General features: G+C 37.8%; 1 protein-coding gene across 1 annotated transcript in view; it reads left to right on the top strand.

Moving 5' to 3' along the window:
* The window catches only part of camk1da (calcium/calmodulin-dependent protein kinase 1Da), a 407,111-nt gene that overhangs the window by 343,242 nt on the left and 38,831 nt on the right, over positions 1–25,038 (top strand). Inside the window, exon 6 of the mRNA XM_028813685.2 lies at positions 1,115–1,190. Coding sequence (XP_028669518.1) covers positions 1,115–1,190 — 76 coding nt within the window. The remainder of the gene's footprint in view (positions 1–1,114; positions 1,191–25,038) is intronic.

Here is a 25,038-nt window from a genome sequence, read left to right as displayed (position 1 = left end):
ACCTTTATCCAAGGCAACTTACAACATTTTTATGATACAGTCGGTTACATTTCTTTTGGTTTTCCAATTGGCACACAGGCAGGTCAAATGACTTGCTCATGGTCACACAGTGTCAGTAGCGGGATTTGAACCCACAACCTCAGGGGGTGACGTCCAAAGCCTTAAACCACTACACCACACTCCTTGAAAATGAATGTTTTCAGGTCTTCAAGCAACATTTAATATTAGAAAAAAGGCACTTAATTGAACAAATAAAGCATTTTTAGCTTAGTTATTTTATTTTATGAGCAAAGGTATCCAATACCAACCAACATTGTGTGAAAAAGTAATTACCCCACAGTTATTTTAACCCAACATATGGGATAATTTGAGTCATCTGATTGAACAAAGCCAAGCTTGAATACAGCCAGCTTTGCTCAGTATAAACATCACTTATTTTGATTATTACCATCAGAGTCAGGTTGCCAAGCACCTGTTACATGAAGGGTAATTCCTGAAGAGATCATGAAAAAGTTGTTGATATTAGTCTGACAAGGGTGGCTATGCCATTTCTAAAGCGCTGGGACTTAACAGAACCACATACTCAAATGGGAAGCATTTTAAACTGTAGGGATTCTTGCAAAGAGTGCCTAGTCAAAACATACATCTAAACATACATATGTCAAAACATACATCTAAACTCAATGGAGGTGCTGTGGCAGGACCTGAAATGAACAGTTCATTATCAAAAACATACTATTGTTTCTGCATTAAAGGGATTAATTCCCTTGAACTAGTTCTTTTTTTGGTGTAACCATTTCTCAGATTAACTTCCATTCATTATAGTAGCTGTTAACAATCCATTAGGATAGTTACAAAGAAATTGACATGCTTGAATCAAATTCATTTTTAACATAAGTTCTGCTTTTTTAAAAACAATCCATTTTCTTTCAGAATACAATTTATAAATGCATAAGAGGGTTCAGAAAATAAATGAGTCAGTGTATGAAGAGCGGATGTGTATAGAGTCAAAAACATTATAAGGTTTTATATACTGTAGCTCTAATTTTGATTTAGCAGTGATTTTTAGAACTGTGAAATCTCAGCTAAATATTATTCTTCACTATGATTACAGCTCCAGAGGTCCTGGCACAGAAGCCTTACAGCAAAGCAGTAGACTGCTGGTCAATTGGAGTGATTGCTTATATACTGTGAGTATTATATAAATAGATATTGTAAACCTGCAAAATGGATATAGCAGATGGTATATTATTAATGTCTACCAAATCCTTAAATAGGGAACAACATATAGAAATACTTTTTTATTACTGACTTGGTTCAGTGAACCATTTAATAGAGGGGCACTATTTTGTTCCATAACTTACAGAGGGGAATGTCTGCGAGTAAGGTGGTAGTGTCAAAGGGGTTTAGGTAATTTATAATGAAAGTTGTTAGGAATACTTATCACACAGTTCATGGGAATTATTCAACTCAAAATAATTACTATTAAACAGGTAATTTATTTAAAAATATAAGGTATATTTATATATTTATTTATGTACACCTATGTTTATATAAATGCAAAGTTGACTGACATACTCTCTCATCAACAAAAACACAGCAGTGTGTATCCACTAAGAAAGAGCATTTCAATTTATATATTTAAGGGATAAAACAATCCCTACAATAGAAAAACTAAATACTACAAAATCTGAAAAATGTTTTGATGACATTATAGAAAAATAAAATGAGCTGACCTGTTTTTTTTGTTAATAATAATGTTGTAGTAAGTAGGCTATTTTAACACATCGTAAACACTGGAGTTTGCTGGTTAATGCCAATGAAGGCTGGTAGTAGATGGAATGGGGTAGACGAAGAACAGCACTGGCCTATAGGGTAGACGAGTGAAGAAGGGGAGGTCTCCTGGAAAGGAAAAAGAGACAGGATGACATGTGGTGTGGAGAGTGAGCTATAAAGTGAAAGGAGGAAAGTTCAGTGAAATTCAAGGAAGACGTGGTTAGCAAGAGCTATAAAGCTTGAGTGTGGGTGCCAGGTACTGCAAGTGTTACTTCGCCAGAAATAAAAAGGAGAGGGGAAAGAAGTAGAGGAGGAACTGATATCCTCGGGCTCAAGACGAGCTCAGAGAGATGCAACCCTCAGTTTAATTACTAGCACAGCTCAGTTAAGAGATCCCTCACAGACAGAACAGAGAGGCGGTGGACATTGTAAATTGCTCATGATATTATTTCTTTACACCTGTTCTTTTTAGCAAAATCCCCAATTATCTCCTGTTTTCAACCTCAGTACATCATAAAAAGTTCCTCCCTTGGTTGTCCACATTGACGACTTGTGTGTCTTCTTTCCTCTACCCTTGAAAGAGGTCACTAAAGTACTTTTACAGAGAGAAAATAACCCCAATAATAAAAACATTCAATTTATTGCATTGACTGAGTAAATGTGCAGCCTGTAAACATCATTGCTTTTTGTAATAATTTAAAGTAAAACATAACTATTGAACTTCATTGTCTGGTTATAGCTTTTAGGGTCTAGCCATATTAGTAAAATTCCATCCATCCATTGTCCAACCCGCTGAATCCGAACACAGGGTCACGGGGGTCTGCTGGAGCCAATCCCAGCCAACACAGGGCAAAAGGCAGGGAACCAATCCCGGGCAGGGCGCCAACCCACCGCAGTATTAGTAAAATTAAATAAACAAATTACAAAAAAATAAAATCTTGAATGTACAAGTGACAATGAAACATTAAAACAAATGCTTCAGCGAATGAAACAAACAAATGAAAATCATAAAGATCTAATAATATGATAATATAATAATAATATGTTACTGCAATATAGTACTCAAAAATAAATTCTCGAGTAAATTAAGTAAAACCCCTCAACTGAATTTGAGTTAATTTTAGCTGGCTTGCTATTGTGATGTGATACATAAGCATTGCAAGGTCAGATTTGCAGTTTGTTGTGTTTTTAATATGATTTTTTTGTAAGTTTATGTTGGATTTATTTCTGGTGTTATTGGTTGCAATTTTTAGATTCCCACTTTGTTTGAGGTGAACTGTTGTTTTCATACACTAGACCTGTTTCAGTTTGCATATTGCTTTTGGTCAAAACCCTGTAAAACTTTGTAATGGCAGAAAGATACAGATCAAAGCTTTATATTCAATTCTCATTGAAGCTACCATTTTTGTAAAGTATGCAACAGGAAAAATAATAATTATAGCCAAAATTTCCGTTATTGCTACTAATTACCAATTTCCTTTCAAAACAATACAGTTTCCTGTAAAATTGTGTTTTCCAATGACCATCAACACATCCCAAAGCCAGTCACTAGGATAAACGGGAATTAACATGGAATGGAATGTTTTACACTTCTGCAATTGTATGTAGTATGTTCAAGAACAAGATGCTTCTGTGAACTAATAATAACCCCTGGTTAAAAAACAACAAATATTACATACAGAAAAGTATCTCGGTTAGTAACTGAGGCTTATTGTCTTAGGAAATTTTCCAGGCGAGAAAGAAATGGAATAGACATACTTGTATTTATGATTGTCAATCAGGAGGAGTGGGTTGCCCTCCTGTCCATTTCTTAAGAACCACACTTTTTTTCCTTCCATTTCTTTCTCCGTCTCTCTCTTTCTTCTTAGTGCCGCCCTAACTGCATCCATTCAAGAAGGATTTGCTGTCATCTTCCGTCTTCTAGTATGAGATTGTTTTAAAACCCCTTCTCAGGTTACTCCTGCTCAAACCTTAGAATGAATTCTATGGTACTTTTGCCACAGAATCCTCTTGCCAGCCTGGCACTCCTTCATAATGCAGAAAGCTCAGAAAGTGCCAACTTATGTCAAGGATATCGGCATTAGTCATTTCCAGTGGTCCTCATCTACATACCTAGTTTTGGCAAGAATTCCCTTCTTGAAAGTTTAGAAGATCAATGTGAAACAAAATGTGCCATAATTTTTGTGTAGTTTTAAACAAGCAATTTGATAACATAAGATGAAGAATTTCAGCATATTGATCACGTTTAGTGTAGTATAAAAAAAATCACAATAATGAACTAAAATATTGTAAGAAAAAATTCAACACAGACTTTTTTTTAATGAAAATAATGCAATTTAGAAATGCAAGTTTTGGCCTGTCCAGATTATTACTTGTCTGTACCATGGTAGAGAAAGAACATTTTTAAATGTTCATTCTTAATTATTGTTGGAAAAACATAATTAATATTAATACAGTGTACTTTGTTTTTCTACAAGAATGCCCTGGTACCTATTTGAGAATACAAAAAAGAATTAAAGAATGTTATTTTTCGTTTGTTAATATGCATTTTTATTTTGGATTTTTTTATTATTTAGCTTTAGATACAAACATTAATTTTAGTTTTTTCTTTATTGCACAAGATCTATGAACATTTACTGTAATTAAATTGAATTAAAACTTTTCTTAATGTGCTAGTCTAATTTAAATGAGAGCTTGAGGCATTTTGTCATAATACCATTTCATGAAAAGAATTCTTAAAGCCTTGCTTAATACCTTCAGTGCTTTTCAATAAACTGGTGAACCGGCTCAGTGTCTTGTGTTCTTAGTCAGTGTTGTTACTTTTGAACTAATTCAAAGCAGATGTCATTCTTATTCCTATAAAAGTAATTTTTCCAGTAAAAGTGAGTTAAAATTACTGGAATGTTTCTACTTTACATATTGAAGTAATTCATTAGAGAAATACAGGATAGGAGTTCAATTTCATGATGTAATTCTTTTGAATAATATGTAAAAATAAATAAAGTTCTTGAACTTTACATATATAGCAGCAGTTGAAGATTGTTTAGGTGTTTTTTCCTCACTAGTTTGTCTGTGTTTATGAGTGGACAATATTCAGTACATTTTAAAAAGGTGGTTCATAGTTTATAAATATGCTTTATTAGGTGTCCTGTGTCATACACCTGTCTTTAACATCATTTAAAAATACAGAGCAACCCTCATAATATTCTTCAACATACTGTACAAACTATTAGGTCCCCTTAAGCAAACATGTGAGAGAAGTATTTTGCCTAAAACACCTAAGCAATTTGAAAAGTGTAACTAAGACTTGGCAAAGATTGATAAACCATACATCTGTGTCCTAGAGTGCTAACCTGCTGACATAAAAAAAGGAATTTAATGATAAGCACACAGAATACCACAATAATTTAGATATTAAAACCTGTTTCAGAGTTAATTTGGACACAAGTAAATAAATGTCAGTTTGGACTGATGGATAGGATGAGAGCTGGTTGTGAAACATCCACACAGAACATATTCAAGTTCAAAATAAAAAAAAAGATCCACAACATATACAGAAACAATTGAGACACTTAGGTTGCCATGTAGTTTTAGGTCTGGGACCTACTGAAAGTGTAAATGCCTATTGTGGTGTTATAAATCAGCCAGTACTCATTACTGGTAATGCCTTTGTGAGTAAATATCCTCAAATATCGCCTTGATGGTTCCGGAGCCATGGACTACAGCACTTCTGTTACACTATGTTCCTAGCAGAGGCGTGACCACGGTGGGGCTGGGGTGGGCACTGCCCCCCCAGAGACAAGCCGTGCCTCCCCTGTGAAATGCTCTGTCTGTCCAATGAAAACTCTGGAGAAGAATAACTTTTGATTTTCAAAACTGAGTTGCTTTCCAATTGGCCCGTTTGAATTTGGGGCGTATCCGTCAGTGTCTCCTCCACTAGACAGGCACCGTGCTGCTCACAGTTCACTTCGCCGCACATTTTGCAGCATGTTTTGAACCTGTTGACCGCATTCTTTAATTAAAACAGTGTGTATGTTCCATTCTTCTTTTATTTTCTGGTTGGTAACACCAAAGGCTATGCATAGGTGGCTTATTAAAAAGCAGACATCTTCAGCCTTTGTCCCTCCGCAAGCTGCTGGCTCAATGGTTGAGCCCAGCACCGCTGCTACCAACACGGAGCACAGCACACCCACGTCGGGAACTGAAACTCCAATAGATGTAGATAAGACTACACAATCCTCCAGCTCTGCACCTGTGTCGGGTACTCCAAACCTCTGCCTTCAACAAAATCTACAGTCCGGTCTGCCTGACTTAAATATGGATAGCCCATCCCAGCCCATTATAATTAATTATCCCAAGCGCGCATTCAGAAAGACACTCAGATGTTTTAGTGCAAGCTGGTATCAGTCTCAACCATGGCTTGAATATTCTGTTGTCCGTGATGGCAGCTTTTGCTTTGCCTGCCGCAAATGTAGTATTTCCAATTCGGACCGCGAGGACATATTCACCAAACACAGCTACACTAATTGGAAAAAAGCTCTAGAAAAAGACGATGGCGGCTGCCATAAACATGTGTCTAGTATTCCGCACGTCAGAGCCATGTCTGCATCACAGCACTCATCATTGGTGTGTCTTCAGCTGCATGCGAAAGCTCTTTCTCTACTTTGAACCGCATTCTCACTCCACTCCACCGAACAATGCTGCATTCAAGGAAGAGAAATTTAGTCATTCTGGCACATGAGAAAAACATCACAGAAAATCTAGACATGAATGAAGTTATTTCAGAATTTGCCAAGAGTAACCGCAGGCTGGTCCTGTAGATAATATCCAGGTTAAACACTGGAAACTGATGTCCTATAGCCTCCCATGACTACAATAAGCCACGTTTCTGTTCTTGCTCTCGTATGTTTTATACATTTGACTTTATTGATATTTACCTTGTAGATGTAGTTCTATATTTGTTCACAAAAAATAATAATACAAGTTCCATTGCCTCTGTTAATTTCATTGAACAATAGGTTATGATTTATGCCACAATTTTTGCTTTTATATGTTATATAAAACTATGTTGTTATTATTATTTGACCCCCCTACAAAAATGGGGATGGATGGATAGATGGATATTTTTTTCCCCCCCAGACAAGCCAAATGCCCACCCACACATGATGTTCTGGTCACACCTCTGGTTCCTAGGATATAGTTTTACAGCATTTTACATTTTTTATTTGAAGAAACTAACATTGCATACGAATAAGAATAACTTGTACAACAAAGAAAATCATGTTACTTACAATCAAGTCAAACTTAACAAATCAGAATTAATTCCTCACCTGAGAGAAAGAGAGGAGAGCCAACAGCAAGGGAAAATCTTTTAAAAATAGCAAAGAAGAGAGAATGTCGTTTTCCATGATATAAATGCTTATTCAATTTTTTTTTATTCAATCTTGCCATAGTTTAAAAAAGTTTTAAACCGATCCTCTAAATGACAATTTAATTTTTTACAATTTGACACAGTATAGAACATCATTTACCCACTGACACATAGCAGGTGGGCTGGGATTCTTTCAGTTGAGCAAGATAAGTCTATGTGCTAGTAGTGAAGTAAAGGCAATTACAATCAATTCGTCCTTTTCCACTTTAAGCCCATCTGGGAGTACACCAAACATAGCTGTTAATGGGTTGGGAGTGATTGTGACACCAAGGCTGTCTGATAGGCATTCAAACATTTTTGTCCAAGATGATATTAATTTGGTACACTTTTAAAACATGTATGTGGCCAGTGAGGCTGGAGCTCAATTGCAATGTTCGAGGGGTGATGTTAGAGCGCCTGCGCTTATTCAGTACAGCAGGGACAACGCACATGTTGTTCTTTTTTTCTTTCAGTACACGTGGCTTCCCTGTTTATTTATATATCTAGTGACTTCTCTGCCTGTCTGTCTCTCTATTACGCAGTGCTCTGTCTGTCTGTGTGTTATGGATCTTAAAAATAAGTTATAAGGACAGTTGTTCCTGTTAATTGCAGTCTCAATTGTTAAAAAAATATTTGAAAAGGAGCATCCCACATGAAAATATAACGATCTCAGTAACTGACAGTGCATACCAATGTATAAATTTTATGTCCGTTTGAGGTTTAAAAGAAAAGAAAAAAAAAGCAACACTTCATCCCCAGCGGGGAATCGAACTCAGGTCTGTGAGGCAAGGAAAAGCTGCTCTGCGCTAAGAGGCAAATCTTAGCGCGCTACGCCACAGAAGCTGTTGAATCACTCTTGAAGCTTTTGTGAAAGTGTTTATTTCATCTTTGGAATTCGGGCTTTATATATTCTATAGTTTATGCCTACTACATTTTGTAACATTTATTACTAAAATATGAAAAAGTTTCTGTTTTAACAATGTGTTTACACAGATTACTTTAGAAACGGAACACGCATTTCATGCGTGTCTTCCAAATAACGATCTATCATTTCCACTGTAAAACTGCACTTCACTCCCAGGTAAACAATCAAGTCGTGAGCTGGGAAAAGTTCGCTCATGTTCTAAGTCGGTGGGGGGATGGAATAGCCGGCTGCTGGCAGCTTGTCTTTTATCAGCACATTTAGAGGACAAAGGATGCTGGCGGAGAGGTGTGAATGGATTTAAGAAGCGATTTAAGGTGGACCGGATATACGAGTTTTTTCGTAGGCTCTGGTAATTCTAGTGTTAAAATACTGTATATTGTCAATAATTAAACACGTGAGGACACAGTGGACGGTGGTAGCAACGAGCTGGCGCCCCATTCAGGAATTGTTCCTACCTCGCGCTGTATGCTTGCTGGGATTGGCGCAACCCTGGATGGATAGATGGATGAACTTATTAAACATGCACAGTGATCCCTCCTCCTTCGCGGGGGTTGCGTTCCAGAACCCCCGCGAAAGGTGAAAATCCGCGAAGTAAAAACCATATGTTTATATGGTTATTTTTATATTGTCACGCATGGGTCACAGATTTGCACAGAAACACTGGGGGTTGTAGAGACAGGAACTTTATTCAAACACTGCAAACAAACATTTATCTCTTTTTCAAAAGTTGTAAACATGCTCCATGACAAGACAGAGATGACAGTTCCGTCTCACAATTAAAAGAATGCAAACATATCTTCCTCTTCAAAGGAGTGCGCATCAGGAGCAGAGAATGTCAGAGAGAGAAAAAAAGCAAACAATCAAAAATCAATAGGTGCTGTTTGGGCTTTTAAGTATGAATGTCAGAGAGAGAGAGAGAGAGAGAAAGGCAAACAATCAAAAACCGATAGGTGCTTTTAAGTATGTGAAGCACCGTGCGGGAAGCATATCGCGCGACAAAGCAGCCACAAGTAAGCCCAGCAAGGAAGGGAGCAATGTGAAGGTAGTCTTTCAGCATTTTTTGAGGAGCATCCGTATCCTCTTGGGGTGCAAACAGCACCCCTGCTCGCAATATATTTGAGGAGTTTTATTTAATATGTAATACGTGCTCTGATTAGGTAGCTTCTCAGCCATCCGCCAATAGCATCCCTTGTATGAAATCAACTGGGCAAACAAACTGAGGAAGCATGTACCAGAAATTAAAAGACCCATTGTCCACTGAAACCCGTGAACCAGCGAAAAATCCGCGATATATATTTAAATATGCTTAGATATAAAATCTGTGATAGAGTGAAGCCGCGAAAGTCAAAGCGCGATATAGCGAGGGATTACTGTACTACAAAGATATTTCAGTGTTCTATAAAAATTTTGAAGAATCTGCGTTCTAAGCTTACAGATGGCTTGGCATCTATTACAGAGCTGATCATGTGGCAATTGGTTACTTGGAGAAAGAAAAGGAAGGACAGGAATTGGGGGTTAGTATGTTTGAGAGAGACGGTACTGCTGCAATAAATTATTTCATAGAAGGTCACGCACTGCGCAGCAAGCATCATGCGGGAGGCAGGAACAATCTCTGGACTGGGCGCCAGCTCATCGTTAATACTGCGCCACCGTGTCCCCATGTTTAATACATGCTTAAAGTCTGCAGCTATTATAATTTTATCAGTGATCATATCAGGAATAGATGCAAATACATTTTGGATCAAATCTCAATCCCTCAAATTGGGTGAGTAGATATTTATCAAAATTACTTTTACATTTTAAGCTCTTATTTTACAAGCTATCAAGTTGCAAAAGAGAATATTGCATCATGGTCACTAGTTTAGTTAAAATGTACATCAGAATAAATGTGATAAGTTGTATTTATAGTATATCAAGTAAAAAGACAATTGCAGTCTTGCTGAAACACTAAGAATTCAGGTAAGTATGCAAAGTAAAGACACTTATTTTTACCATTAGGGAGTTTAAGCATGTATGTAAATGTAAAGAACACACAAAACAATGACCTCTTACAGCATCACCCCCATCAAACTAATTGTGTTTGTTTTTTCTGTGTTTTATTTATTTGCCCCAATAAAAACATGATCAGAAAAAAGTTGCCTGGAGCGGCTGACAATTCCCTAGCAACTCCTAATCCCAATCTTAGGTCCCCTTTCTCTCTCTCTCTCTTTTTCCTCCCCTGCCAGTCCTCTGCCTCACTGGCTTTTGTACCAATTCTGCAAGGCACAATTTTAATTATGTTGTTTCTATTTTTCCTGGAATGATCTCTAAGTTAACATTCCAGAACAGTCATTTACATTCAGCCAGTCTGGCATTTTAATGTGAGCATTGTATGAAAAGGTTTACAAAGTTCCCTTTTGGTCCCTGATTAGCGTGTGCTCCGAAGCTTCACTAGGTACCGAGATTCCACTACTTCCCTTTTCCAGCTAGCAAATATCTACAAACATGTCTTACTCAACCTTAAAAAAGAGAACAGCTGACAATGAAAATAGCTTAATAATAACTGAAGTGAGAAATACCTATTTGTACCTGTTTTAACAAAACCCGAATGTCTGCTCTGTAACGAGGCTGTTGCTGTCACAAAAGAATACAATTTGAGAAGGCTGTTTAATACAAAGCACTCACACTTTGACACAAATGTTTCAGCAGTCTCAGATGTTCGTAGATGTAAAGTGCAAAGCCTAGTAATGAGTTATGAAAGCAGACAAGCTATCCTGATTTGATCATGTTCTGATGGCTATAGCAGCTTCCTCCCTCCATGTAGCAGGTATTCTTGGAAAAAAGAAAAAACAGTTGACTAACTCAGAAATTGTCAAAGAATGTATGTTAGCTACTGTAGAGGAGGTAGTGATAGGTGACAAAGTAAGAGGAGCCTAACATTGTCCGATATAACAACCATGAGAAGAGCTAAAGTACTAGCTTTTATAGAGATTGAAAAAGGCCTATGTAATGTCACTAGCTCTTGACAAATCCACTGATTGCGGACATTGCACAACTATGTCTGTACTTGAGATTTTTTGATGAGGAGTGCTTTTGCGAGGTCTCACCCTGTCTAATTCCACTGGAGGGACAGATGACAGGGGACATCATTTTTCAGAAAACTGTTTTATTTTTTAATGAAAATGGACTAGATTTGCAACGAGTAAATCTGCTAGTAACAGATGGTGCCTCTTCCATGGCGGGAAGGGTGTAGGATCTGTCTGTCTGGCTGAACTTGCACTACAGATGAAATCTTTACATTGCCTGATAAGTCAAAGCATTCTATGTGTAAAACTAAGCAATGCGTTTTTTTAAAAAAAAAGCACAATATTATGTTCATGATCAATTTCATCATAGCAACATTGAGCCTACAACACCTCTTGTTTCACAATCTCCTGCCTGATATGTAAGCCAATCACGATGATTTACTTGTGCATAATGATGTTAGGTGGCTAATTAAGGGCAGTGCACTTAAAAGCGGTTGTGAACTCTACCAAGAGATGTTTGCTTTTCTCCAAAGCATTTATGTCCAAAATGTTGGGTGAATTGTTGATGGCAGAAGTGTTCTTCCAGAATGACATCTTCCAACATTTAAATGGACTTAATCTTGATTTGCAAGGAAAGGATAAAACAGTTGGTAATCTTGTTAAAAAAAAAAGAAACATTTTTTGAAAAGTAAGAAGAAAGAAACATTTTTTAAAAAGAAATTGGACTATACACTAACTACAAGGGAAAATGCTTCACTTCCCAACACTACGTGATTTAATAAATATATCTGCATATGCACAAATTACTTAATAAAGACAGAATTTTAGACAAGTTAAGGGTGAACTTTGCTACAAGGTGTGACAGCTTCGACATTTCCACTAAGGTCTTGCAATTTCAGAAGAAACCGTTTACAATTGATATTGGACGAGAGTTTGCATCAAAAGCCAAAGAGGTGCTTAGGTCAACATGAGGAACGTTCCCTGCACCTAGAACAGGTGCTTCAATCTGTGGGATGTGGGGATGTGTACAGTTTTGGATAGAGCTGAACCAGGACCAGTTCTTAAATGCTAAAAGGTTCGCTGTTTTTCTTCTAACAATGTTTGCTATGATGCACACATGCGAGTCAAGCTTTTCGCATATGAATGCAATAAAAAACGAACACTCGTTGCCCCATTACAAGCACACCCTTCCATACATGTATACAAATTGCTCTCACTTCATATGAACCTAAATTTAATGCTCTTGCAAAGTAAGTGCAATTTTAGTCATTACAAAATAAATAAAAGAGTGGCTGTTAAATGTGTATCATATATAAACAAGATAAAAGAGAAGTAAAGAAAACAAGAATGAGTTTTAACTGATATTGGGAAAATTTTGTTATTTAACATGTGGTCTTGTGGATGTATTCTGGTTTTAAAATTAAAAGTGATAGTAACAAATGTATAAAATGTAATTATAACAAATGTAACAAAAAAGTAATATAGTGTCAAGGGACTGATAGTCCAGGCCATTATTAAATGGCATTCCAAGGTAAATTTGTGAGATTTTTTTGTGGCTGTTGTAAGATATGACCAGCCATTCATCTCGGCCAATACCCCCACACCGCTAGATGGAGCCCTTCCGGCAGCATGAAGGTGCCCCGAATTCCAGCAGGGCATCATGGATATTGGAGTTTTCCTTCACAGCCCTGCTGGATACCATGGGGGCCGCAAGGGGACGTTGCAGGGAGGCTCACAGACTTGTATTTGCCCTATAACCTGGAAGTACGTCCTGGTCACAGAGACAGAGGAAATGATGAAGAAAAGGAGAAGTTTTTACCTGACCCGGAAGTGATAGAAAGTCACATGGACTGAGGGACAAACACTTCCAGGTCAAGGACTATAAAAGGACTATGGGAAACCCCAGAAGACGAGCTGAGTTGGGAGGCAGGATGGCTAAGCGTCTAGGAGAGTGGAGGATTGTGTATTTGTATCGTTTATTTGAGTATTGTGGAGTGGAGGGTGCTTTGTGCACATTATTATTATTATTAATAAAGTCATTCTGGACTTTTATCTGGTGTCTGACGTGTGGTCTGAGGGTTCAAGGGAGCGAGAGCGCCCTAATCTGTCACAGTTGGCGTAGTCTCGGCAGGATTCTCTGGCCATCAGTTTGGCAGAGAACCTGAAAAAATTTCTCTGGACAGAGAAACTCCGTCCCCCCGTCACATGATTTAACACATTTTTTTCATGTGGCAGGTACATAAAATGATGGTCAAATGACAAGCAGACTTGTGCTGAATAATGCATGAAAACGCATAAACACAGAGGTTTGTAGGGTTATTATTGTCACATGTATAGAGGATAGTGTAATTCTTACATGGATGTGCCTGTGAAAGCATGTCTCAGCATACACATAGGTTTGAATCTAGCCTTAGAGATACTGTATATGTTTTTAATTTCACTCTGTACTGAGAAGCAAGTTATTATGGATATTCCAGCATCTATTAACTCATAGATCACTTGTTTATCTCCCACTTATGTAATATACATGTATATTTAGGCTTGGCAGTGATGGCAAAAAAAGATATTTGAGGAACATACTCAAGCACCTGTCCCCAAATATGTTTTCTAATGGAATATTTGAAATTTAAAGGGAAAATTTTATGCAAGCTTAAATTTGACCTATATGACATAACAAAAGTGAGATGTGGCTAACAGAGTAGGGCCATGAAGCTGGAAATGATTTGGGCTAGAATGGAAGAATTAGACAGAGTGATGCGACAGGGGAAGTAATTCAAGTGGTGAATCTCAGGTGGGCACGTGGTGCAAAAGATTAAAAATGACTGGGTCAGGTTATGATGGAATGGAATGGGATGGGATGAGAACAAGAGGGAGCTCAAAGACAACATGGGTATTAGTAATAGTGGATGACATAAAAAGGATGCTAAAGACAGGAAAAAGTGAAGAAGCTCAACATCTTGTCTAAGTAAAACAAGAATGTGGATGTTAGTTGTTTTTGTTATATACTGTTAGATTGCAATGCTAATGCTTTGATCAGGTCCCATTCATTCTGTCTACATCTCTACCTTAAATATGTAATGTGAACTTAACCTATAACTAAATCAAGCACAACTGTTTCTCTGGCTTGGCTAAATTAAAATAACAAATAAAAAGACTGCTCTAAAAAATATGCAAAACTTTTATTTTTCTTTTCTTGCCTAAATACTACGAAGAAACACAGGCATAAGTCCTATTGAATTTTGGGGACACTTTTCTCTGTATTATCAGTGCCTACTTTACATCTGAACTATACATTTTTCATTTGGCTTTTTCATGTTCTTTCTTAAAGAGGATATACTCTTATCTTAGTTAAGTTCATTCACCAAATGTGTTGTTTTAAAAGAATAGTATATAAAACTGCTTTTTGGCAATATAGCACAAATAACATATATATCCTTTTACTGTTAAACTATAATTTAATAATACATTGCTTTTTGGAATTCAGAAAGTAATGTTTTAAGTAATAAGCTTCCTAAATATACAAAATGTAAAAATAGCAGACTGTGGGGTGGTTCAGCAGAGTTTAAAAATTATCTTCGAAAACATTTTTCTTTTGGAAAAAATCAAATAGAATGTGATGGCGTGCGTTGTAACACATTTGAATAGGTTGTCATCATGTAACTCCATTTGCTACAGACAAATCCAGACTAAGTGCAGCAGGAAACAATTTATTAAGCTAAAAGCAGTATAAACCCCTGGGCAACAATTATTGCTTGATTAAGATTTCTGTCACACCACCTCTCATTAGTAAGTCAATGTCTTTTTGCATAACTAAGCTTCACTGTCTATTACATTTAGATAATTGCTTGTGCCTATAAAATATTGGATTTTGTAATATATTTTGCCTTCATAAGCAGTTTTCTTTATTACTCATCCTGCTAATTATTCATTTATTCCATCAATGTTTCGTTTTTAAATTAAACACATTGGTTTTGATATCTGAAGAAAATAATAGGAGAAAACCTAACAACATTGCAATGAGTAATAATAAACAAAACAATAATGTTTAATTCTATTTGCAGTTCATCAAAATAAAAATATGAGAATAATGTATTTCAGTACTGTAAGTTAATTTTAAATGTACAGTAATCCCTCGCTATATCGCGCTTCGCCTTTCGCGGCTTCACTCCATCGCGGATTTTATATGTAAGCATATTTAAATATATATCGCAGATTTTTCGCTGCTTCGCGGGTTTCTGCGGACAATGGGTCTTTTAATTTCTGGTACATGCTTCCTCAGTTGGTTTGCCCAGTTGATTTCATACAAGGGACGCTATTGGCAGATGGCTGAGAAGCTACCCAGCTTACTTTTCTCTTTCTCTTGCGCTGAGTTTCTCTGATCCTGACGTAGGGGGATTGAGCAGGGGGGCTGTTCGCACACCTAGACGATACGGACGCTCGTCTAAAAATGCTGAAAGATTATCTTCACGTTGCTATCTTTTGTGCAGCTGCATGTCAGCTCGAAGGGCACGTATTGATTTTTGCTTGAAAAACAAACTCTCTCTCTCTCTCTTTGTCTGCTCCTGACAGAGGAGGTGTGAGCTGCCGCCTTCAACAGCTTTGTGCCGCGGTGCTTCGCATACTTAAGCCAAACAGTCCTATTGATTTGTTTGCTTTTGTCTCACTCTATCTCTGTGACATGATCTGCTCCTGACAGACACTCCTTTGAAGAGTAAGATATGTTTGCATTCTTTTAATTGTGAGACGGAACTGTCATCTCTGTCTTGTCATGGAGCACAGTTTAAACTTTTGAAAAAGAGACAAATGTTTGTTTGCAGTGTTTGAATAACGTTCCTGTCTCTCTACAACCTCCTGTGTTTCTGCGTAAATCTGTGACCCAAGCATGACAATATAAAAATAACCATATAAACATATGGTTTCTACTTCGCGGATTTTCTTATTTCGCGGGTGGCTCTGGAACGCAACCCCCGCGATGGAGGAGGGATTACTGTATACTGAACAGAAAGGTGCAAATTCAACTCTACAAGCTGAAAGCTGCACAGTTTCCTGCTGTTTTGTTCACTTTACATTACCAGAGGAAAAGATGTTACTGTCAAGGAGAGTTGGCAGCGGGCCATAATACCTTCTGAAGAGTTTAGCACAGCACATGTTTCCAAGTCAAGAGAAATGCGACCATGCTGCCCTATTAAGTGTTTGTCGGTCACCGTTTGGTTTGCATTCCGTCTAGCAAACCTCAGGAGAGATGACATTCTTTTACTCAAATCACATCTCTCCATCTTACCTCTACTGGGGCAAGTGCCTAACACACTTTTTGACCACCCAAAATATATACAGGGCACACAGGCACGTGGTGGCCATTTTGCTGCCAGTGTAGCTCTTTCTGTTTTTTCTGAAGGTCACTTATAGAACTAATAACTTTTGCTTCAATAAGCTGCTGGTACTCTTGCCAACCCTTCACTATACATGTAAATAATTGTGAAGAATCTGAACCGTACAACTCATCTAGGTGAAAGGCTTTTTGAAATAGTGTATACCGTAGCTATTGTATCAGTAATGGGCACATTTTTTAGCTTACCCAATAACATGTAGTAGCATAATGGTGTGTGTCTGCAAACATTATAAAAACATTGTAAAACATGATGAGATCACCCTACAGGCAGTAAAAAACTATAAGCATATTTTATCTAAAAGCAGAAGCATGTGTTTTAATGTTTTGTTTGTGCTAAAGGTCAAGACACATATAGGTATTATTGTACATTGTATTATTATAAAGCAATCAAAAAAGAACATTATTGTTCAGTTTTTGGTGACCTCAACTTTTTTTTAAATTTCTGGCAGTTTATTGCTTCCTTTATACCATTTAAGGTTATTAACTAGACAATGGGGCTGTCCTTAACCCAGGGGTGCCCAATACGTCGATCGCAATCGACCGGTAGATCGGAAAGGTAGTGCAGGTAGATCGCGTTGCATTCAAAAGAAATTTTTTTTAAATGTTAATCTGTCATATATCCTCCCTATGGCATTTGCCACTTGATTGACATACAGGGCGGCCAGTCTGAGATCTCTTTTCTTCTAACACACTGGTCATCCCGCACGCACGATCAAACGCGTGAACTGCATCAAAACTCCGGATATCTAAGTGATCTAGTTAGCCTTCTAATTTATATCGACTAAAGAAGGGATTTAAAAAAAAAAGTGTTGTTTTAGGGGGGGAGGGTATGGGCTGGATGTGAAATTGGAAGAGGATTTTATTTTCTCACAATGTCACAATCGAAGTGCGTTTGTCTGATCTGTCAATCTATCATTGCTATTCCAAAGAAGGAAAATGTGGAAAGGCACTTTCGAACTGTTCATAAAAACTACGAAACTGACTTCCTTCTGAAAAGCAATTTAAAAAAGAGAAAGGAGAGGAAACTAAAATCGCAGTTAATCGGACAGCCATTATTTTTCACTCGGCTGAATTCAAAAGCAAAGGCAGACACACCAAAGCATCATTCCGGGTGAGTCACTCAATCATTAAGCATAAGAAGTCCTTCCAAGATGGAGAGATGATAAAAGAGGCCTTTGTTGAGGCAGATGGCTAGGGAGAAATTCCTGCTGAGATTTCGAGACCCCTGGCCGGAGAAAAAGGAGTTTCTCCTTGTCATTAAACATGCAGAATACAAGCAACTTAATAACGATCAATGGCTGCTAGACTTGGTATTTTTTTCCGATCTGACCAACATGTTGAATGAGCTTAATTTACAGCTGCAAGGAAAAGACAAAACCATGGTCAATATGATTAGCTCAGTTAATGCTGTCAAACGAAAAATGCAACATCTTTCCTCAAAGCTGCAGCGCCTTGATTTGGGGAACATCCAAAACCTCGCATCAGAGCTGGAGATGCAATGGAAGGCGTGTGCGTAACTTGACAGCATATGCTACACAGAGCAGATTGAAAATTGTCTGTCAGACTTTGACAGACAGTTTTAAGACTCAGCTTTACTTGAGCCAATCGCTACATTTAAGTGCTATCCATTTAGGGAAGATGTTGAGGGTGATTCACCCGCATCAAAAATTGCAACACTGTTTCACCTAAAACTCCTCTACAGTGGAGGATGAGATTTTGACACTACAGGATGACATTCAGCTGAAGTCTGGGACTCTTGGACATTTTTGGAACTTACTCACAGAGGAAAAGTACCCAAACATGAGGAAATGTGCTGCCTCCTTGACTGCATTATTCGGCTCTACTTATTTATGCGAGTCAGACTTTTCCCACATGAAGATTATTAAATCCAAATACTGTAGTGACCATAAATGTATTATTATTGTGCTATAAGGGTTATTCAGTTATACAAGGTACAGCAATATATATTTTATGTATAAAGTATACTCAATATATATATATATATATATATATATATATATATATATATATATATATATATATATATATATAAAAATATATATAGCATTTTTAATGTAGGTAGATCATTTCGACCTGGTCATTTTAAAAGTAGCTCGCAAGCCGAAAAAGTGTAGGCACCCCTGCCTTAAACTTTTAGCTGGGAGGGCAAGGCTTGTTGGTATTGTGTAATGTGTAGTTTTGAAGTTTCAGGTTTTCAATGTGTGTACCATTCTGCACTGTTTGTATGGGAGTTGGAGATACATTTTGGAAAAGCTAATATATTTTTGTGTCTGAGGTACATTAATAAGGTGCCAACAAATTTATATCCGTGGATACTTTACAAGAGAAAAACCTGCATTATAAAATACGATTTTAAAAAATCTTCTTGTTTAGGGTTTTTTTATAAATTTGCCATATATTGTTTGGAATTCTGTTTGCTTTTATGACTTCCTTTGAGGTTTTTTTGGGATGAACATGACAATTCTAATATTAGTTTTTGCAAAGTTTTGCATCTTCCTGCAACACGGTTTTGAATTTCATAGGCATCACCATTTTGTGCATTATTGTTCAGTGATTTCTACACTGTTGCTATTAAATGACATCAAAGGTTAGATAGATAGATAGATAGATAGATAGATAGATAGATAGATAGATAGATAGATAGATAGATAGATAGATAGATAGATAGATAGATAGATAGATAGATAGATAGATAGATAGATACTTTATTAATCCCAAGGGGAAATTCACATACTCCAGCAGCACCTTACTGATACAAAAAACAATATTAAATTAAAGATTGATAATAATGCAGGTAAAAACAGACAATAACTTTATATAATGTTAACGTTTACCCCCCCGGGTGGAATTGAAGAGTCGCATAGTTTGGGGGAAGAACGATCTTCTCAGTCTGTCAGTGGAGCAGGACAGTGACAGAAGTCTGTCGCTGAAGCTGCTCTTCTGTCTAGAGATGACACTGTTTAGTGGATGCAGTGGATTTTCCATAATTGATAGGAGCCTGCTGAGCGCCCGTCGCTCTGCCATAGATGTCAAACTGTCTAGCTCCATTCCAACAATAGAGCCTGCCTTCCTCACCAGTTTGTCCAGGCGTGAGGCATCTTTCTTCTTAATGCTGCCTCCCCAGCACACCACCGCGTAGAAGAGGGCGCTCGCCACAACCGTCTGATAGAACATCTGCAGCATCTTATTGCAGATGTTGAAGGACGCAAGCCTTCTAAGGAAGTATAACCGTCTCTGTCCTTTCTTACACAGAGTATCAGTATTGGCAGTCCAGTCTAATTTATCATCCAGCTGCACTCCCAGGTATTTATAGGTCTGCACCATCTGCACACAGTCACCTCTGATGATCACGGGGTCCATGACGGGTCTGGGCCTCCTAAAATCCACCACCAGCTCCTTGGTTTTGCTGGTGTTCAGGTGTTGGTGGTTTGAGTCGCACCATTTAACAAAGTCATTGATTAGGTCCCTATACTACTCCTCCTGCCCACTCCTGATGCAGCCCACGATAGCAGTGTCATCAGTGAACTTTTGCATGTGGCAGGACTCTGAGTTGTGTTGGATGTCCGATGTATATAGGCTGAACAGGATCGGAGAAAGTACAGTCCCTTGTGGCGCTCCCGTGTTGCTGACCACAATGTCAGACGTGCAGTTCCCAAGACGCACATACTGAGGTCTGTCTTTAAGATAGTCCACGATCCATGCCACCAGGTATGAATCTACTCCCATCTCTGTCAGCTTGTCCCTAAGGAGCAGAGGTTGGATTGTGTTGAAAGTGCTAGAGAAGTCTAGAAACATAATTCTTACAGCACCACTGCCTCTGTCCAAGTGAGAGAGGTATCGATGTAGCATATAGATGATGGCATCCTCCGCTCCCACCTTCTCCTGATATGCAAACTGCAGAGAGTCGAGGGCATGTTGAACCTGTGGCCTCAGGTGGTGAAGCAGCAGCCTCTCCATGGTCTTCATCACATGTGATGTCAGAGCAAAAGGCCGGAAGTCATTCAGCTCACTAGGACGTGATAACTTTGGGACTGGGATGATGCAAGATGTTTTCCAAAGCCTCGGGACTCTCCCCTGTTCCAGGCTCAGTTTGAAGATGCGCTGTAGAGGACCCCCCAGCTCTGATACACAGACCTTCAGCAGTCGTGGCGATACTCCATCTGGACCCGCTGCTTTGCTGGCACGAAGTCTCCTCAGCTCTCTGATCACTTACACTGTTGTAATTATGGGTGGGGATGTCTCTCCTATGCTGGTATCAGCAGAAGGATGTGTGGAGGGTGCAGTACTCCGAGGTGAGAGTGAGAGTGGGTTAGGGTTACATAACAGCACAAATCTTTGTCTATATAGGTCAACACTTGTGACATCTGCATTGTCCGAGATTGCGGATGAGAGTTAGAAAAACACATTGCATTTTGGTTAAATGTTTTAGAAGCATGACAAAGTACTATTGCTTAAATTTCAGGTGCGGGATTTCGTTTTGCCTTTGGTTTAAGGTTCATTACACCATTTGGCAATGACTTTTATTTTTGTTTCTTGACACCTATTTATGTCCTGATTCCTTTTTCTCTGCCCATCTGGTGTGCCTATCTTCACTTGTGACTCAACAGTTCTGATTAAAAGAAAGTTAGCCATTTCTTCATGAAAAGATATCCCAGTTAAAATATACTAAAACGTTGGTTTATCCCCAGATCCCAATTTTAGCTGCTTGGTTTCCCTTTCATGGCAACAAAATTATTTTACCTAGTCAAGAACAAGTCAAAATATCTCTTAAGTTCCCATGCTTGAAAAGGGGAGGTTGTGGTTGGGTGGTGCGTGTACCTAGTAACCATATAGCATCATGGGAACAGAGACATAAAATGATGGTGCCCATGAAAAAACATATGGTGATGAAATGATGTCATCAAATAACAACAAAATATTTAAAGAAAATACAAATTAATAATAATAAAAAAGGGAAAAAAATGCATTCACTTTCAGGCAAGTTTGTGCCATTGACACCAAAAGAAAGATGTTTAAACTTTCTGGAAGTGTGTACATATGTTAATTCCACATGCACCTTCTTGTCATTTAGTATTAAATAATTAATAATTAATAATAATAATTAATTTCAGACTCATTTCCTGTCACGTATAAACATTTTGTGTTCTGGTAGCATAATCCCAGTTGCTAATTATGATGAAAATTTTGGTGATCACAATCCTAAAGATGCATCAGGGAAGAAAAGAAATCTGAAGCTCCATGCAGCTTGGAGAATACAAATCTTCAGCCTCTCCTGCAGAAATCAACAAACAGAAAATGCTGATTGCTTGGTAAGAGCTGGGGCCGTGCTTCCTATGTAGTGAGAGTTTAATATGGAGAAAACAAAATAATATGAACGGTGGTGTGTCTTCATATGGAAATTAAGCAGCCTGACAAATTTAAAAAAAAAACAAACTGAGCTACTCTGCGGTGATGTGAACAAGAGACTTAAATAGAATTCATTTTACTGGTGTACAACATGTCACACTCATTATGCAATTGCAGAAAATTAGATTTTATTTCGTAACAAGATGCCCAATAGGAATTCTGGGCCGTAGCTACAGAACCAGCAGTATAAAAAACATGACTGCATGGACTGGATGGTGTTTTGATTAGTCAGAGAGACAATTTTGCTGTGAAATTTTGGGATAAAATAAACATTCCTCTTCAATTAGGATGAAGACGGTTTCTCCTGCAAAAATCAGGCCTTTCCCAAAAATCCTCCCAGTTATTAACAGATGCTGTTTTTTATTTTCCCAGCAAATGTCTAACCAGCAGTGAAGGGAATGCAATCTGCCATAGACTACATCCCTTCAGTATAATCTTGGTAAGGGACCATAATCTATTAGGTTACAGCATTTACTTTTATCTTTGCTGCTCAAGGATATGAAGTTCTTCTTTTATATCTAAAGAGTGCTGCAAATCAAAATTGTTAATGTTGACATATATCAATAAATTGATTACTTCCAGAAAATCAAATTTATCTTTAGTGTTGGATACTCTTGCCCCGGGGATGCATTTTACTTTAGCTGCTAAGTTGATGTAGTTTGGAATTCCAACATTCAGCACTATGGAATTGCCAAACATGAGCTCTTTCTTGTTCTTAGCCTTGACAGACATGCTACTAAATGACTAAACTTAGATTTCTTAGACTCTTGCCTCACTGTTACCCACTCACCCTGTGAACGAATCAGTGCTGCAGATTTAGGCCATGCATTGACTATAGTGGGGCCTGGAGAAACTGAATGTGCTGTAAAACATTTATTAAAAAATCAAGAATGTGAAAAATGCAGAGTTGTGATTTGTAGCAATTTTAAATTAAACTTGAATGACTTTTTTATGATCTAATTATATGTGGAGGTGGACAACCTGAATCACATGACTTGACTCGAGTCAGTCTTGAGTCTTCACTTATGACTTGCTTGACAATATTTAAAAAATGACCTGAGTTTGACTTGCTTATTAATGACATGTGACTTGACTCGGGCTTAAGATATAAATTACTTACAAAGTCTCACATCATAGCACCACAGTTATTATTTTTTAAATTGTATTGTTTTAATTTTAATATATATAATAATATAAGTGCTCCATACCTGCTTAAGTCATCATTTCTAATCAGTGTGTTTGAGGGCAACAGCAACGGATTGATCAGTGCCAGGGATTATAAATTTTCAATATTTTCAATTTACTGCCGACTACATGCAGAGAATAGTCTGCAAGATCTGAGGGGCAAAAATCACAGACACAACAACACGTTCAAACTTTGGCATTTCAAGATTCATAAAGACAGGACACTTGCTAGGGAGTTGATCCCAGCTACTGTGATTGATGTGTCATTGTTTCAAGTAATGTACCTAAAACCAGATTAAGACCCCCAGTGGGCCCTGGGTGACTTAATAAATTAAGCTCCTTATCAGAGAGTTGAATTTACTTCTTAAAAATTCAGCACACAGACTCTGGGTTTGTTTTTCGTTTTGCGTGACTTGCCATACTTTACATTGTTGTGTACACTTGATCGTTTCCACTGAGGTGGGGTATTTCCCACTGCTGATTTAGGCCTGTAGATACATGATGATTTCCACAAGCAGTTGTGACAAGATGAACAATCCCCTTGTCATCAGGGGCTCCTGGGCGCACAACCAGAATACACTGAAGGTTAATCTGCATCTAAATGTACTATTTTCTCTGCTGCAGAACTCTTTCCTCTGTCTCCATGGCTGGATGTCAACTTTGCTGACCCCATTTCATGCTACCCCTCTCTAATCCTGATCATGGCACTTTATCATACAGTATAATGCAAAAGATGTCCCTAAGATATGTCCAGTATGGAATAGCTATTCCCTAAGTGCTATGCAAGGCTACTGGTGTTATGGCGAACATTGTAGCTCTCTTCTCTAGCTCGTGGCTATTAGATTTTTTTAGAAGTGCCAAGACGTTAGAGTTTGCTACCTGAGTCATATGAATTAGACAGTGTTTCGATTGCTAAGACGAAATGCTTAATGTAAACTAAATGATCAGACTTAAGATTGCTTTAATTCTTCAACTCATTGGCTGCATGCCAGTGTGGAGATCTCGCTTGTCCACTGTTTTTAACTTCACTGGAAAGAGACATTGTAATATTCACAACCTTGCCAAAATGTTTGTCTATGATTGCCAATTAATTCAAATAATCAGAAAAGACACTACACCGCTTTTTCTGCACATATACTTTATTTTCCTGTTATAGCATATCTTAACAAAAAGAAAGAGCAAATAAAGCAATACCTTTCTGGTTATATGAAATACGAAATGTATCAGCAAAAGTTCAAATGATAGCACATAACTTAAAATGAGTAACGTATATCTGTACAGCTTAATGAATAAGTGAATGAATTGTGTGTTAAAGTGACATGATTATTTAAGTATATTTCTAGCTGTGTTATGTAATACATGCCTATTTCAGGTTATTATCAAGTAACGCTAACGGGTAATGTTACTGAAACTTAACTGAACCTTAGAGGAAACATTGCTGTTGACTGTGCCCCCTTTTTCACCAAATATCTATGCATTATGTCGCCTAATGAGTGTACAGCTGCCTTGAGAGAAAAGATTTTTGAACACTCAAACAAAATAGCGCAACACACAGCAAAACTGTTTAAAAGTAAGAAGGTTCTGTCTTTGCGTATAGTATTGCCAGTAACAAGAGCAAGGGAATGACTGCTAAGGCAGTGGTCAGAATTATTGGAAGAAATGGACAAATGTAAATACTGTGACAATCAAGAGTCCAAGACATCATAAAGATTTGGGGCAGCCACCCGTATATTGTTTTTCCCAGCTGCAAAAGGGTTTGAAATAAGTAGCGCGATGTGCATATCACAGAGTCCAAGCCATGGCAAAATGCTTTAGAGACTTCCCAGTACGGACTTCGCGGTTTAGAAAAGGTTTCATCCCAAGAACTCTAAACGCACTCGATCAGTCCATGAAGAGCTCCTTGTAGAACTGTTTACTTATA

Source organism: Erpetoichthys calabaricus, chromosome 1, assembly GCF_900747795.2.
Source record: "Erpetoichthys calabaricus chromosome 1, fErpCal1.3, whole genome shotgun sequence".
Lineage (NCBI taxonomy): Eukaryota > Metazoa > Chordata > Cladistia > Polypteriformes > Polypteridae > Erpetoichthys > Erpetoichthys calabaricus.
This window is presented reverse-complemented; position numbering and strand designations above follow the sequence as displayed.